The sequence below is a fragment of the Tasmannia lanceolata genome, unplaced genomic scaffold, assembly GCF_043159265.1.
Source record: "Tasmannia lanceolata isolate RefF3 unplaced genomic scaffold, GAP_Taslan_0.1 ptg000006l, whole genome shotgun sequence".
NCBI classification, from domain to species: Eukaryota; Viridiplantae; Streptophyta; class Magnoliopsida; order Canellales; family Winteraceae; genus Tasmannia; species Tasmannia lanceolata.
This window is the reverse complement of record NW_027518683.1, coordinates 9,230,134-9,247,023: the sequence shown is the minus strand read 5'-3', so window position 1 is coordinate 9,247,023 and position 16,890 is coordinate 9,230,134. Positions and strand designations below refer to the sequence as shown.

At 36.8% G+C, this 16,890-nt stretch overlaps 2 protein-coding genes across 4 annotated transcripts; one reads left to right on the top strand and one right to left on the bottom strand.

Moving 5' to 3' along the window:
* Positions 1-233: 233 nt before the first annotated feature.
* Positions 234-892, bottom strand: LOC143879584 (low temperature-induced protein lt101.2-like). The gene is made up of 2 exons (XM_077382039.1): positions 648-892; positions 234-552 (listed from the first exon to the last, which is right to left on the bottom strand). The coding sequence occupies exons 1-2, from the start codon at positions 738-740 to the stop codon at positions 421-423; spliced, it is 225 nt and encodes a 74-aa protein (XP_077238154.1). The 5' UTR covers positions 741-892; the 3' UTR covers positions 234-420.
* Positions 893-5,782: 4,890 nt separating this feature from the next.
* On the top strand, positions 5,783-15,782 carry LOC143879581 (putative protein phosphatase 2C 11). 3 transcript variants are annotated; one of them, XM_077382036.1, is made up of 14 exons: positions 5,784-6,016; positions 6,825-6,920; positions 7,667-7,742; positions 7,834-7,956; positions 10,124-10,187; positions 11,089-11,197; positions 11,433-11,586; positions 13,124-13,249; positions 13,350-13,473; positions 13,554-13,630; positions 13,765-13,817; positions 15,165-15,219; positions 15,351-15,557; positions 15,649-15,782. In XM_077382036.1, the coding sequence occupies exons 4-13, from the start codon at positions 7,840-7,842 to the stop codon at positions 15,528-15,530; spliced, it is 1,059 nt and encodes a 352-aa protein (XP_077238151.1). In that variant the 5' UTR covers positions 5,784-6,016; positions 6,825-6,920; positions 7,667-7,742; positions 7,834-7,839; the 3' UTR covers positions 15,531-15,557; positions 15,649-15,782. The 3 variants fall into 3 exon arrangements, with proteins under 3 accessions (XP_077238152.1, XP_077238151.1, XP_077238150.1); XM_077382037.1 differs by having other exon boundaries at positions 5,783-6,016; positions 7,838-7,956; positions 15,351-15,782; XM_077382035.1 differs by having other exon boundaries at positions 15,351-15,782.
* The last annotated feature ends 1,108 nt before the right edge of the window (positions 15,783-16,890 follow it).

Below are 16,890 nucleotides of genomic sequence, written 5' to 3'. Positions count from 1 at the left end.
CACCAGTCAATGAAATAAAGACAATACATCCTTGCCAAAAGTCCATCCTGGGTTCCTCAAATAAAACACAGCCTGAACTAACTGCCAATTAGCAACCTCAGACCAATATTCTAACTTGTAGACTGTCTACAAAATATAAAATATCAAAGCCCATAAATTCAAAAACATGCGATATCGGCCAAATCGCCATACCCACATGGGAAGAAGGTTACAGAAACAATTCCAATCCAGAATGAATTCAAAGCAACGAATCGCTTATTTATTATCAGAACAAATAAACAAAATCCAACATTAAAGAAGAAACCCTAAATCATTCATATCATTTCATTATAGAAAAACAAAAAAAAGAGAATTCTATTCAAATATCAAAAGCATAAAGCATAGATTGCATACACGAATAATATGGGTCTTAAGTCTTAACTAGGCATAGACAGGCTGATAATAATCGGCGGGCAACCTTTCGCGATCAACGGCTACGATCACATAAACAGCGTAGATGATCCCAGGAACGTAACCCAGAAAAGTCAAGATCAAGCAGATTAAGAACTCCGCCTGCAAAAAAATAAAAAAGGAAATAAGAGATTCAATAAAAGAAGAACAAGAAGGAAAGAAGGAGAGAAAGATAGAGAGATAGAGCGAGTTCTTACGGTGCAACAACCATGCCTAAGACAAACTCCCAAAGGAGGGAGAATGATTGCTATGAGGACTTCGAGAAAGATGGGAACTCTGTCAGAAGCCATTTTGATTCTTCTCTCCTCTTCTCTTCTCTTATCTTCTCTTCACTTCCTTATAAGAGCAAAGAGTTTTTTTCCTTTATTTTTTTGGTAAAATACTAAAAGAGGCGGTGGTTGTTAGGCTCTTTGCTAACAGTCAGATTATGGGTTCATTTGTGTGATATGTGGATGCGATCTCATCCGTTGATCTAACAGCTAACCACAATTTTAACATGTTTTCGTCAATCAAGGATCGTCAAAACCTTTTGTTCCCACTCCCGCTGCTGATTTTTGGTTCCCTTCATGGGATTGATACCATGTGGGCCATGGCTTGATGGTGTATAGGATCAACTACCTTTATTGAAATAGGGATATGTTATCAGCACTGCTGTATTTTGATGAGTGCCCTCCTCACTTTATTAAAAGTACAGTATGGCCCTCACCATAGGATGATCTAAACCGTCCATTAGATGGGCCACTGAATAAGTTGTGCCCAAGAAATTATTTCCATAGGTTGATCCTAACCCTCCGATCTATAGAGGTTTAGGTTCAACCCTCAAACACTCAGATCGGAGGGTTAGAATCAACCTATGGAAATGATTTTTGGGGCACAACCTATTTAGGCTGTGGCCCATCTAATGGACGGTTTGGATCATCCTATGGTGTGGGCCATACCTTACTTTGAATAAAGTGAGGAGTGCCCTCATCAAAATACAGTAGTGCTGATAACATTTCCCTTGAAATAATATATCTCCGGGACCAAAATATGATGGCAAAGATTGATGCCGACATGACTTTTCTGCCTAGTTGGGCCAAAGATGTAAGGCACATCTTGCACGGTGGAGACGACGTTTGCTTTGACCATGACAAGAGGCACCAACCAAGCTACACCCATTGAGAAAAGAGGACAAGTGGCTCTGTATTCGTTGCAGGTATTTACTTAGCAAAGTAGTGGTGTAAGTAGTCAACATGGACGAGACAAGCATTTAATTTACTTGGAACTTACTTTGTAGAATAGTGACAGGTAATATTTGGTTGTCAACCTTGTACAATGGAGCAGTACAGTGGGAGCAGGGTGTGTCATTGCCAATATGGGGGGCGTGGCGGGGATTGGAATGATAAACCAGGATACATTCTTGATAGTCTCCAGAGATTTCAATGCTATATGCTTTTGGTTGCTTGTAGATGGGTGGGAGATTAGGAGAAGAAGAAGGCAATGGGGAGATCAAAAGAAGATCATTCAATAGAGAGATTAGTGGTGGATGTAGGGAAGGTTGTTTGGTTGCTTGAAGATTTGTGGGAGATCTCCCAAACGTCTTCTCAACTCTAAAATAGGAGATCTCCCCGAGATTTTCTCCTGAAATTTCTTCATTTTTGTAAAATTTGGCAAGAAAATTTAGAGGGGTCACGTCACCCGACCGACTCTCGACAACCCCAGTAGTCAAAGATCCCAAAATTGCTAAAATGACAACCAAACAACCTTCGGCAGATTAAGAGAAGATCATTCCCCCTCATTCTTCTCAAAAATAAGTAGCCAAACAGAGCAAATATTGGTTATCATGTAGCACCTAAAAAACTCCTGGCATTTAGATGGCCTTTGGCCCTTTGCAATGATCAACGGCTAGGATCAAATGTGGTAATAACAATCTAATTGTTTTGATAAAACAAAATACATGAGAGTTATGGGATATGAAACGTCAACGATATTTTATGGGAGATCGTGTGGAGAAGTTGCGTGAAGAGGAGCACTTCTCTAGTCTCCCAATACCCCTATAGTATAGCTTCGAGTCACATGCTTACACACGTAAATCTGCTTTGATTTCTCTTTGTGAATGGAGAAAGGAGAAACGTAGAGGAAGTAAGGTTTCCAGAGAGATTTCAAGTTTCAGATCACCACCACCAAAATTTCCCCAATACACATGTAGAGTTCAATAACCATAATGTTTACGATGACACACCGTTCTTACCTGACTAGGATCTCTTAATAGCCATGGTCCCCAATACACTTGTGGAATTCAATAACGATAATGTTTCTATTGACACCCTATTCTTACCGGGCGTGGATCTCTTAATAGCCATGGTTCCAATGGAGCAGGAAAATCATACTTAACTCTCATGCTTCCCTTGGGTGGAGCTATTGGTGCCATTCTAAGAAATGGTCTAAGAGACATTGTGATGGCATTTTCGAGAAACACATGAAGCCTGATGATATTTATCTACCGGAATTGAAAGCCATTCAATGTGGCATCGAGCTCTTGCTTATGGGTCTCTAATATATGGATTGAGTTCAACTTGCTCATTGGCATAAATATCATCAATGGGGTCAAAATCTGGCTCTGAACCTGTTAGGTATCTAACCAATACGCTAAAAGCCCCAGAGCTGGTGAAATGTGTTAGTCTAGGCCCTTAAAACCTGTCCCATACCAGGTTGGGTCCTCACTAGTCCCATAACTAGGCGGGTCCCCTAACCAATATACTAAACGCCCCAGACCTAGTGAAACGCATTAGGCTAAGCCCTTTAAACCTGTCACATGCTAGGTTGTGTCCTCACTAGTTCCATAACTAGACAGGTCCCTGTCGTTCTCAACAGATCATTATGGTGGCTTTCATTCTAGCCTCTTTTTTTTTCAAGTAGTCCTTTCCACATGTCACCTCTTTCGCAACTTTCGTTACTTTCGTTATGGCTAATTTGCACTCCATTGACTTTTACTCTGCCTTTTTTTTTTAAATCATGTAGCCCTTTCAACGTAGTCATCTCCACATGTCGCCCCTTTCTATGTTTTTAACACAGGACATGCTGACTACTATGATGCCAGATGTCAGTACTTAACGGACACCCCAAAAGCCCTGTAGCTGATGGAACTCATTAAGTGAGTCCCTTTAAACTTGTCCCGTACCAGGCTTGGGCCTACCTAGGTAAGATCGTAGCATCACCTAAGTCAAAAGGACCACAGAACCAGTTCCTTCTTATGAGAGCTACTCAAATTTGGCGAGAGACAAATGGGTTGCTGGTTTTCTTTCCAAGCACAATTGCCCATACAAAGGAGTACACGCATCTCATGCCATCTACGCCCGACATCCTTGGTTTTTGTTCAAGGGGATTGTAATAGAAAGGAGTTCAACACGTAATTTCGTTCTCTTTAATATTTTGGTAGGGTTCTTCTGCCTAACTCCAGCTTGTCTAACCACAAAAAAGAAGAGAAAAGCTAAACGTTATGTGTTTGGCATGAAACCAAAACGGTGTAAGTTGCCTTGTGATGTTCCACAGGATCAACAATTCCGATTCATTAATATAATCCCACATGAGACTTACAAACTGATCATTAGCACTAGGAAAGTGACATGCCCTTTTCATCTCTGGGCCAACCCCCTCTAGTGTATTCATGACTACCCTTGTACACTATATGCGAGTGGCTCGGGGAAGAAAAAGGGGCCAATATATTACTTTCCAAATGCTATTGATCAATTTGTAAGTCCCACGTGCGATTATTAGTATTTGGGCCGGCCATGATGTGGCAGGGGTCCAGAACTTGCATCAATGGAGGCAGTTTTCTCACATGTGCAAGTGACCCCAGTAATGTTCCAACAAGATACCAGTACCCCAAACATCAACTCCATGTTTGCTCAATGAATAGGGACTGTTGCTCATTTTTATGCCAACTTCTTTTAATACCCAGTTTGAAGACTAATTCATTAACCTAATATATTTTGATCATTGCAAACACTTGGCTATGGCCCACTAGATATCCCTCCTGTGACATATGCAATATAGAGGCGAGAGCAATTTTTGATCCACTCTTTTCCATTCTAGCAAAATTCTCATGTGCGCTCGTTGCCGAGGGTCCATTTAGGCTCTGTTCACTCGCGTTCACGGGAGACCGAATCCCGGGAAAACACCCCCTTTTTTCCCAAAAAAGTTAAAATTCGCATGCTCAATTGTCTTCACAGGATTTTGAAGGAGCCTAGGTGGAAAATGTCACATCTGACATGGAAATTGGGGAAAATGATGTGGAAATGAGTCTTTTCTCACAAGTGTGAGATTCCTTTTCCCTTTTATTTTTGTGGGATTTGCTTTCCCACGAAAACTAGTGAAAAAAGGTGGGCAAGCAATTTCTCGGGAAGTCTTTTCCTGAACAGTTTCCCTGGAGTTCTTTTCCTAATGCCACGTCAGATTCCCGTGAAACCTTTTCTTTTCCTTTCCCATGAAAATAAGTGAACAGAGCCTTAGATGACATGAAAAGGGAGAAAGTAGAATGAAAAAGGGTTCTCTCAGTCAAACTCATGTTGAATGGGCCTTCGGTTAATATGGGAAACAGACTTTCGGTGAAAGTAGAATGAAAAAGGGCTCTCCCCATCAAACTAATGTTGAATGGGCCTTCGGTTAATACGGGAAACAGACTTTTGATTTCCACAATACCCATTGTCGATCTCTTGTCGGCCCACATGGCACCCAAAACCAGCACTCAAATTTTCTGCCTCAATCGAGCAGATTCGAAAGAAAAATGACTAATATTTCGTTCTCTCACAAATCACTGGAGGTGGCAATGGATTGAAGCTAAACCTCTGCTTCCTTGTTGGACGAGGACTAAGGGGTGTGCAGCTTCTTAGAAGAAGGAACAAAAGGGTTGGGCTTGGAAGATTGCGCGGGTCTCTAGTTTGGTTAGGGTTCGTTGGACCCTCCAAGCACCCTACAATAAGAAAATTTCCCATGTGAAAACCAAACACCATTTGGGATAGGAAAAGAAATATGTTATCATCTTTCCATTCCTTTCCCTTTCCCTTTCCCTTTCCCTTTCCGTGCCGCAACATAATTCCTTTCAATCTTCCTTCTTTTCCCGGACATCCAAATGGGTGCAACTTTGGTGGGAAAGGAAAGAGACCCAAAAGATTAGTGACGAATTTTTCATGTGAAAGCCAAACAACATTTGGTATTGGAAAAGAAATGTGGAATATATTTCCATTCCTTTCCCTTTCAATGCCGCCACGTCATTCCTTTCAATTTCCGTTCTAAAATCGTAGGCAAATTGTCTACATCATTTGGGAAGGAATTTAGAATTTAGAAGTAGAGGTGTCGAGATGAATACAGCACATAATAATATAATACTCCAAACAATCTTCTCCCTTCTCACTCTTTTCTGTTTATTAAGAATAAAATATTAGATCTTAACAGCGTCAAAGATCGAGAAAATTCCGCCTACTGATTTTTCTAACGACACCCAACACGCTCAAACGTGAAGAGAAATCTCCGAAAATGATTTGAATTTTGAACAAACAAAGTAATCGGAAAGTCCATCGTCTCCTGTGTGAGTTTATCCTAAAACCCTAAATCCTCTTTTTTTTTTCTTTTTCGTTTGTCCCTGAAATTATCGGGATTTTAAGCTATTTTTCTTATGAATTGGGTTGCTTATTTGCGTTTTCTCTTGCGTATACTGGATCTGGGTTTCTGTAATTTTTTTCATCTGGGTATCTAGATAAAATGTACTCGACTTGGAAATTTAGTGTTTTTTTCTATCTCTGAGAAATATTATGTTAGAAATTAGTGTGATATTCGAGGTCTGAATTGTTCTCGAGTTTCTGAACTAAGCCTGTAACGAAAATTCGACGACGAAAATTGGGTTGTAGGATTTTTCTGTGATATAATGTCCACGGATTTCTGAATTAACTGTATAATTAAGGAAGATTCTTGTCTAGTTTTGTTTTGATACTTTTGTTTTTCTTTCAATTGGATTAACCAATGATATTCTCTCCAGCTTTTCTCTTTTTGTTAGAAAGATTAATGTGCTTTTAAATACACATGTTCTTATGACTGTCATATTAGAGATAAAATCATGAGCCCACTCAACATAATATTCTGCTTGCTGACACTGTGTACAGTAAATTTAGGTGTTATTGGTGCTCCTCGATTTTGAAATTTTGGTTTGTGGATATTTTCCTTCCACGGGTTAATATGATGATTGCTTGGATGTGTGTGTAGGCTTATAAGTTATAATCATGTATGCATCATTCATTCTTTGAAGGATGGTGTTTTCCGTTGCCATTTATTATTGTGTTTAAGGTAGTTAGTAGTTGGTTGGAATCCATATGACTAATCTTTCTTTTTTTTCCGTATAGATTGCTCTCTATGTGGGTGGTAAAAGTTTGAAGAGATATTGATGAATGAGAGCTTTTCATCTACATACCTGGAGATTAGCATTCTGAGCTTTGGAGGTTTGCCAATGCCATTTTGTTGAATTGGACTCCATTTTTTATCTTTCCTTCTCATTACTGGCTCTGCTTATCAAGCAATAGGGAAAAGATAGCTGGCTTTAATCTTCAGACTATTGTATTTAGCCTTTATTGTATGATTGCTTTCGCATATTGTATGTAACCTTCTGTAGTTTTTTATGTAATGCACCAAAAGAATCTTTCATCTGTACGCTCCTTGAGAATATTACTCCTGACAGTATCTTGTATTCTTTCGCAAATATTTCCATATAAATTGTAACTAGATTACATTGGTAATGACCAAAGTGATATAGTCATGAATCAGGATTATCTGTTTTGCTTCACAATCTCAGTAGTTCTACTTCTGGTAATGTGTAGAATAGCATACCATTTGGTGTGTGTAAAATACTTTGGGTGGTGGGAGGAGATACTACCCCTCTTTTGCATCCATAACAGAATTGAAAAGTATGAGCTTCAAGCATAGCTATGTTGACAGTTACCTCTGCCCGTATTTTTCAAGAATTTTCTTAGAGGCAGCTAATATGTGCTTTAGGAGGCTAGAAACCACCTATTTTCTCATCTTCTGCCCATGTCACCACCTGTATTACTGCCGAAATATTAAGTCACACAGTTTACTATTAGCTTTGGCCACTCATGTTTCTATTAGCAGTTATTTAAATTTATAACCGATTTATGGTTTTTAGTGAAGTTGACGTTCATTCGCCTTAAGGTTGTCTTCATGTCAACAGGGGGTTTTGATTTCTTCAGTAGGTTTGATTAAAATTTACTGGAGCGGTTGCCTTTCCCTCACATAAAGTTATACAGGTTTGTTACACGTTTTTTTTTTAATACTTTTTTTTAATGAAAAATTTAATATTAGGAATTCTAATTTTTAATATTTTTTTGCTGATCTCAGCTAGAAATGGGAATATATCTCAGCACTCCAAAAACTGAAAAGTCCTCCGAAGATGGTGAGAATGAAAAACTTAGATATGGTTTGTCCTCTATGCAAGGGTGGCGTGCAACAATGGAAGATGCTGTGAGTACTCATGATCAAAACTCGAATGTTTTCCATGACTTATTTTTGCCTCCTTGGTCCTCATCATATTTTTTCTTCATGTAAAACTCACATGTTCTCAGCAGATTAATTTTGCTTACTTCTTTCTCTATTTCGATGAAATAAAAATTGATGGTTAGAGCCTGATTACGACGTTAGCTCAGTATAAACTATAAAAAGATTAAATGTACTTGTATCTGACTAATATGGGAACCTAACCAGGAATAAAAAAATTTACTTTCTGGGTGTCATTTGATCAATGTGGAGATGTTCTAACTGAGCAAGCTTAATTATTTTTGTTCAGAGGTGGATTTGATTTTACTGAAGAGAATATCATAATTCAGCATGCTTTCTTTATTATTGTTTTTCGAAGTATTTGAATATCCCGTAGAATAAAAAAGGATGTTAGCTACTCATCATTTCAGTTCACTTACATATAAAGACGCATTTTGGCAACAGTATTTAGTTTCTGTCCTTTTATCCTGCTAGATTCTCAGAAATGCTCATAATTCACCCGATGGAAATGCCTAGTTCTTGTACCTACTTCACAGTTTCACATGCATCTTCTTTCTTACTGCAGATTTGCATGGCCATCTAACCAGATAAATGCCACCGTTAAATAAAGTTAGTCGCATTAAATGTCATAGGGTGCACTTGTCGTTATGCAATGTATGATATGAATTCTAGTAAACACAACATGGTTTCTATTGTGATCCCTACCTTATTAGGTCATATAATCTGAATTCTGTTGTCATACTTCACATCATTTTGCTTGTGGGATGTTTAAGTTGAGCCATGTAACATGCATGACAAATTACATGTGATGTGTTTGATTTTGGTGATATATTGATCTTTTGTTTTGTTAAATATATTTGTTGGAACTTTTGATCTATATAATCTGTTTCTTTAAGTAAGCAGTAAATCAATATTTTCTTCAGTTGCATGTACGGTTTGTGATAATCCAAAAGCATCTGCCTTAAACGATGCAATGTTTTTTGTCCATAGTCCCAAAACGAGTTTCTGATCCATTTAAACTGTAAACCAGTTTTTTATAAGGAACATTACTGGAATCATAAAATACATCATAGTTTTGAGAAACAGGATCAAGTACCTTTTTCCAGGTGGCATGAATGCTGATCCAAAAGAGTAACTTGGGAACTATAGTTTTGTAAATTCACTTGATGATGTAGTAACAATATGGGGCATATAAAAAATTGCTATAATGTACCACACTTTTCCTGTCTCTAAAGAGAATGATGGTTCTCATTCTTTTAATAAAGCTATCTTCCAAAATGAATCAATAAAGAGAATATAGTGTGATTCTTTTTTTATTTTCTTTGAACAAGAAAGCTACAAAATAAATCCTAGGCTGATTCTGCAGTTACTTATTGTCTACCTTGACAGAAATTGGTGATATATCCTCTATATACACTAGGATTTATGATATTTTAATTAAAATATATAAAAAGTATAAAATTTAAGAACAAAATCAGGACAACAAATGATATTGTGATTTTTTGCGATTGTTTCGCTATAAAAAATAAAAAAATGTAGATATTTCAATAATTTTTTAGAATTTTTGGGAAAATTTTGTATTTGTTGTTTTATGAAAAAATCACAAAAAAATTGTGATATTTTCGATGTGACTATGCTGGAGTATTACATAAAGCATTATCTTTTAGCCATCACAGGATGCAGGTAATGCAAGTAACTGATGCTTGCATTTTTGAAGCGTGTATAACACTTTACTTTTTTTTGAACGGCAATATAATTCATTAAAAAAGACAGAGATGGTTAAATACAAAGTGAAACGGAAAAATAGAATACATTATTAATCTACTGAAACGATATCATTGCAGTCTTGCTTAACTCAAGCTATATGATTCCCAATATAGTTGTTTATGTTACTTCAAATACATCTAACTGCAATAGTACAATAGATACTACATGTGAATTCATTAATCTATTTGTTACTTGAATCAATTTTCCAACTTCTTTTGATAATAATTTCTTTTTAGGGCCACACAACATGTTGATAAAAGTCGTTCTCATTTTAATCACCATTTTCACTGATCTATATCTTTTTATCTATATTGAAGATTTTTATACCATTCCTCAAGCTTATCCACTTATGTTGTGTGTTTTATAGCATGCAGCTTTGCCGAATCTTGACCATTGCACATCATTCTTTGGCGTTTATGATGGCCATGGAGGTATATATTGGCACATTTTACTTTTATGAAGTTATGTGTGTGTGTATGATATTAAATTTTAGTTAAAATTTGTTCTTTTTTTCCTCCAAGGTGACACGCTTTTTTTTTATTTGCTACTATGTCCTCTCATGTGTTTTATGTTATTTTAAACCCTTGCATTACTTTGCTTGTGAACAAAAAATCATTGATCTGTTTTTCCTTCTTGATTGGCTCTCAACATTTTTCTTCCTCTCTTTTGTATTTCATGATACTATGTTTGCAGTTCTGCACCCATGTTCCAAAATGTGCTTTATGTTATAGAATTCATGTATTTTCATTAATAAGAATATACTAAATGTCCTGGGTTTTCATCTTTCCCTGTTTCCATATATATTTTACATGGTGTCAGAGCATGGTCGCACAATATGATTCCCTCATTTTCATTTAAAAGGTAAGAATCATATTCTTCTTTCTTATTTCGTTGAAACAAAGCACAATTTTTTCTAGAATTTTACTATTTTTCGCTATTTTCACTAGTTTCCTATTTTCTGTTCTGATTTTTTTTTTTTTTAAAAAAAAAAAACAGAAAATTCTGATGTTACTGATGGAAGCTTACACCTTACTTCACCCATTATGCCTCATGCCTTTTAGGCTTATGCCTCACCTTTTAAAGCACTGCTAGAAGTTTCTTGTGTGAATTTATCCCCATAATTCACACCGTCACATATTAATTTTATGTTCTGAAACAACTACTGATATGGTGACCAATTACAGCTTCTATTTTCAGTCTTGTCTGCCACATATACCTTTTGTTTATCTTATTCTTTCCCTTTATGGCTCTTTCTTGAGAACAGTCATTTGAATTGTGGAGTGTTCGTATTTAGCCAGGGCTAATCGGCAGTGATGTTAATTTCTTTTGCAGGTAAAGTAGTTGCTAAGTTCTGTGCAAAATATCTTCATACACAAGTCCTAAAAAATGAAGCATATTCGACTGGAGATTTAGGTGCTTCTGTACAGAAAGCTTTCTTCAGGTTATGTCATTCATTTTGCTTGTTTTTGTATTTTATTTTTGTGTTCATATTGTTTTTGAACAAAAAATCTTGGTCTATTCTTAACCAAATGAATAGACATTGACGTGAAAGGAGTTCTTTTTCTTCTACTCAAAACGAATCCTAGTGAAATCTTTTAATGCCAAAATAGTGGTCTGTAACTAGTCAAGAAAATGTGTGAATTCAGACAATTGTTTTCTTTTCTTTTTTTCTGCAGGATGGATGAGATGATGCGTGGGCAAAGGGGCTGGAGAGAGCTAGCTGTATTGGGAGATAAAATGAACAAGTTTACTGGCATGATTGAAGGGTTAATATGGTCTCCGAAGGGTGGCGAAGTTCGTGATCAAGTTGATGACTGGGCTTTTGAGGAGGTAATCAAGGTTTTAAATTTACGTTTCAGTCGTCACGGAAACGACAACGTTTTGGTTTATGTTGGAAATTTCGATAGAAATTGTGTAAAATTGCAGAAACACATGGAAACATATGCAAATGATAAAATTGTTAGATGAAACTTCGGCAAATGCTAGAATAATCACAAATATACACTTAGAAACCATCGCACAAGCAAGACAACTATCTATAATAGTTTAATAACATCGAACACCTAGTGACATGCGTAGTTGCACATGTCTGATAATTCAGTACATACCACATTTTTTTGGGTAGGTAAGTTGGGATTGAACCTGTGACCTCAAGGTTGAGATACAAAGCCTCAACCATTGAGCTACAACAGTACAACATGTTATTTATATAAATATTTATGTATGATACATACACCACATTTCATATGCAATTCAATAAATATAATGATGTAACACATTCTGATCTAGTACACCCGTAATGCACTTATGATTGTGGTTTCGATATACCTATTTTGGTATCGCTTCAATGAGGGTGAAACAGAAACATTTCAGTCATTTCTTATCGGTTTTGTTGGGAATTTAAAACCATGGAGGCAATGGCTCATTTAGAAATGCTTTAATTATCTTGTTGTTGAATTTATTGATCTCATTACGATGTAGTGCTGACGTACTTGTATGCATTGGTGGCTATCAATATTATGACGTGTTTCACTTGTTCTTAATCAACATCCTCGAAATGCCCTTATGTCTATTAATATTCTCTGTTGGTCCGATGAATTACTTACATAAAATAGCTAAATACATTATTAGTTGTTAACATTAATTCACGTTTTTCTTCTCTTTAGTTAATTCAACCAACTTCCTTCAAATGATGCCCAATGCATTTATTATGTTTTCCAAGCATTTTATGCATGTTTCTCATGTGCTTCCTTGTCGCTACAATTTTGTTTCTCATGTGCTTCCTTGTTGCTACATTTTCTTTCAACCTCTTGGTGCATCCCTCAAACAATTTATCATCACTTCCCTGTTTCTTTTTCCCCTCTTTTAATTTTTTATTTTTTCCCAACTTATTTCCCGTACCTGTTTCCTGTTTCTGAATCTCCTTCCCATCTTGATAACTATGGTTTAGACTCTACTTTTTTTTTTAATCTTTGACTGCGTTCTCTCGGCTCTTCTTGTCCCTTCCTCAATATTGGATTATGAAAGATAAATTGATGAGGTAGCTGCAACATGGTATGTTACTTGTTAACTATAGCTTTGAGGAGTTTATCTTTAATGGAATGCTTAATAATATATTCCATTGCCCAGACAAAAAAAAAATCAGCTTGTTTGTGGAAAACACACAATTGTTACTTCCGAAATTCCTATAGTTATGAAGAGGAAAAAAGAATGCGGGTGTGTATATTTTTGTGTCAACATGAGCTTATCATCTTAATAGGGCATGCTATCCAGATAGGTTGTAAGAAGTAGTTTCATCTTATTGTGTGTTTTAGGAGGCAAATTTTTTTCTCATATTTGCAATTAAGTCTTGCTTACGTTGCTTCAGGGCCCACACTCTGATTTTTCTGGACCAACATCTGGAAGTACCGCGTGTGTTGCAATCATTCGTAACAACCGACTTATTGTTGCAAATGCCGGTGACTCTCGTTGTGTAATCTCAAGGAAGGGTCAGGTATACTTATGTAGCATCCCTTCTACATAGTTCTTTGGCATGTTATTTAAAATTTCTACCTCTTTTTAAAAGAAAATGAATGTGGGCTTTCTTCTTACAGGCATACAATTTGTCAAGGGATCACAAACCTGAACTGGAGGTTGAGAAAGAAAGGATTCTAAAAGCTGGTGGTTTCATCCATGCAGGGCGAGTGAATGGAAGTTTAAACTTAGCAAGAGCAATTGGTACTTCAATGCACTGCTTGTTATTTTTTAACAACTTCCTACTTTCTGCATTTTTCAAATGCATTTTTGTGTTATTGTAGGAGACATGGAATTCAAGCAGAATAAGTTTTTGCCTGCAGAAAAGCAAATCATTACTGCAAATCCAGACATAAATATTGTATATACGTGAACCCATCCTCATCATCAGTAATTTATCTTTTATTTTACTGAGGGTTATAATTTTAAGACTCGCCAATTGATCCAACTGAAGTTCTTTATGCTTTATCTCATATGGATTTGGTTGTTCATTAGGTCAATCTATGCGACGATGATGAGTTTATTGTTCTTGCATGTGATGGCATTTGGTAAGCCTCCATGTCCATTTTTCACTTTTTAAGATTATTCTACGAAGGTTGTTTGTGTTACTCATATAGGGAATTAAAAGTTTCAAGCTTTGTAACATAGCAGTTAATCTCTCTCCTCTACTGAGTCTGTCTCAGGCTCAGACTCCTGTAGTTCATGCTTCACTGTTAAAGACCGTCTCATGATACATATATTGGGTTGGCTACACTGACTTTGAAAAAACATTTGTACCTGAAAAAACATCGGCAAATTCAATTTTAATGGAATAATTTTTTAGGAAAAACTTTCAGCATAGCCAACACATTGTTACTTTAATAAAATGAGTTACCAAGCTTTGGCTAATTCAATTTTAATGGAATAATTTTTGAGGAAAAAACTTTTAGCATAGCCAACACATGTCCTTGGAGAGGGTAGTAGGGGGTTTCCGCATGCCCCTGGAGAGGGTACTGGTGACATGATACAAGAAAAAAAAATTCACTTGCTACATCTGTACAACTCTTTGATGAAAGTAACAGGAAATGGAATTCGACATTTATCTCTATAATGGTCTCTGTCAAGTTAATATGTAGATTTTGCTTATTAACTTCTTGTTGTTATCCCTCTGTAAGTACATCAGCAAAAGCATGGAGGGTCTTTGATGGGGGACCAGCATTCACGGAAGAGTAGAAAAGGGCCAAATACAAGATTGGGGCCCATTAGAAGTGCATTAATATTTTTTTTTATTTCGTAGGGATATAATGCCATTTTGTTTTTGTAAGGGCATATTGACCGTATTGAGTTTTTTATTTTTAATGTAATTGGGATGGATTAGTAGTTTGTTCTAGAGTAAGGGTTTATTGTCCACGTAACTTTTCATGTGGCACTATTCGCCAACATATTAGTGTTTGTTATTAGTTTTCTGTTGGTCCCCACCATTGATAGTCCATGCCCCAAAAATCATCCTCTGTTGGAGAGTTAGGATTGTTTAATGTAGGATCTATTTTGTATGTGACTCATCTATTGTAAGGCCTAGTAGATGGACAGTTTGGATCACAAAACCACTGGGCCCCACCTATACTTTTGTCCTCTTAAACAAATATGCGCAGACACCCTATAACTCCTCTCTTTAAATTTCTTTTCTCTGGAAGACATCAGTCTAACACTCAACCAAAGCTCTAATTGCCATGAATGAGTACAACTTTGGAACTATGATGAATATTTAACTCGTCTAGTTGTCACATTGCCATCTTAGCAATAGTACTAATGATTTAGTGCTTTAGTTTTTTCTTACTTCTGTTGTTGAGCTGTGACTTGGATGTTATATTTCTTAGTTTTCTGGTAAATGATAATGGCTACATTTCTGTGACCAGGGACTGCATGTCGAGCCAGCAACTAGTGGATTTCGTTAACGATCATATAAAAGTTGTAAGTGGGCAATACCTTTCTTCAACTTGATTAACCATGTTTTATCAGAAACAGCTTCTAGGGAATATCATAAAGGGAAAGCAGGAAGTTCTTAATTTTTTTATCATCTGATAATGACCATATTACTACAGGAAAGCAATCTCTCCGCCGTATGTGAAAGAGTACTCGACAGATGTTTGGCACCGTCTACAGCTATTGGAGAGGGATGCGACAACATGACTATGATTTTAGTGCAGTTTAAGAAACCCATAAACTCCAATGCAGATGGGGATGAGTCATCGCAGTCCACCAAAGAGACAAATTTAAAGTAGTCTATACTACACAGAAAAGAGGAAATGAGGTCTTTTTCATGCACTTGAGCTCTTATTGATATTGTTGCTGGTTTCCTTGTCTCAGACCTGAATTCTTATCACGTATCTGTAAATGTAGGTGATCATCATGAATGAGTATACATGTTATCGCCCATCTATAAATCGGAGAGTTAAAATCATCTTATAGATATGATATTAGGGGCATAACCTATTTACATTTGGCCCAGCAAATGAATGGTTTGAATCTTTGTACGCTGCCTGTTTGGATTGCAGGACCAGAAATAATTTTCCTTTACCACAATTTACCAGGAATTGATATGGATATGACTCATTAGAGTGATATCATCATATAGTTTCAATCCCACTAATTTAAACTTCAACTGTGCTGGTTGAGGTTACTTTTTTCTTGTAAGTTGAAAGTGAGCCTAAAGCCCTGTTCATTCTCAAATTTCAAAACGAACATGACCTAATTGGTTTCATGAAGGAAAGCAACAATTTGAGAGAGAGAGAGAGAGAGAGAGAGAGAGAGAGGGGGGGGGGGGGGGGGGCTGTCAATATCAAAACGGGGGCTGTATATTTGAGGAAGAACAAGGAGTAATGAGAGACTGTTATAAGTGCTTGGGTTGGGCTGTCTCACTCCAAATACTGCCATATATACGTCTAGCACCTCCAAAGGATTTTTCCAAGTTTTGGATTGCAGAAGTTTTCTCGAAAAGTTTGGACAGGAAAAATATTTCTAACAAGATAAGTTGAACCAACCCTATTCAATTTTCACCTAGAGGTGCCTTCAATTCATGATAATACCTCTCTAAATTAATCAAAAACATGTCATTGTCCTCTAAATAATTTTCCTAAGAAAGAATTTTCGGCAATGCCAAACCTTGGCTAAATGGGATTTGCTAGTGTCCATCGCAGAAGGCATTTCGCGTATGGTCTGTTTCATCTGACAGCAGCCACATGGGCTCACTTTTCAGCAGATTTTGTCTTCATTCACGAGGTGGCTGCTGTCAGATGAAACAGACCCTCCGCGAAATGCCTTCTGCGATGGACGCTAGCAAATCCCTGGCAAAATTGATGATAATTATGTTTTGCATGCAGTTTTTTTTGGCAATTTTTTACCTGAAAAGGACAATGCCAAACCTTGGCAAAAAATCTTGTTCCTTCATCTTGGATTATTTTTTGGGTTGTGGTTGGGGAACAAGATTTTTGGGATTTGTTGCTTTTCTCATCCTTCAAACCTAAAATAGCCGTGGAAGTAATTTAACAAGCTAGGGCCCATCGCGCAAAAGGCATTCTGCTGAACTTGTTGCGTGAGAGAGCAACCACCTCACGAATAATGACAAAACCTGTTGAAAAGTGA

Coding starts and splice junctions, on each gene's coding strand:
- LOC143879581 (XM_077382037.1), top strand. CDS start 7,840: ATGGGAATATATCTCAGCACTCCAAAAACTGAAAAGTCCTCCGAAGAT. Junction 10,188..11,088: donor CGTTTATGATGGCCATGGAG/GTATATATTGGC, acceptor TTTCTTTTGCAG/GTAAAGTAGTTGCTAAGTTC. Junction 13,474..13,553: donor AAACTTAGCAAGAGCAATTG/GTACTTCAATGC, acceptor GTGTTATTGTAG/GAGACATGGAATTCAAGCAG.
- LOC143879584 (XM_077382039.1), bottom strand. CDS start 740: ATGGCTTCTGACAGAGTTCCCATCTTTCTCGAAGTCCTCATAGCAATC. Junction 553..647: donor TTAGGCATGGTTGTTGCACC/GTAAGAACTCGC, acceptor ATTTTTTTGCAG/GCGGAGTTCTTAATCTGCTT.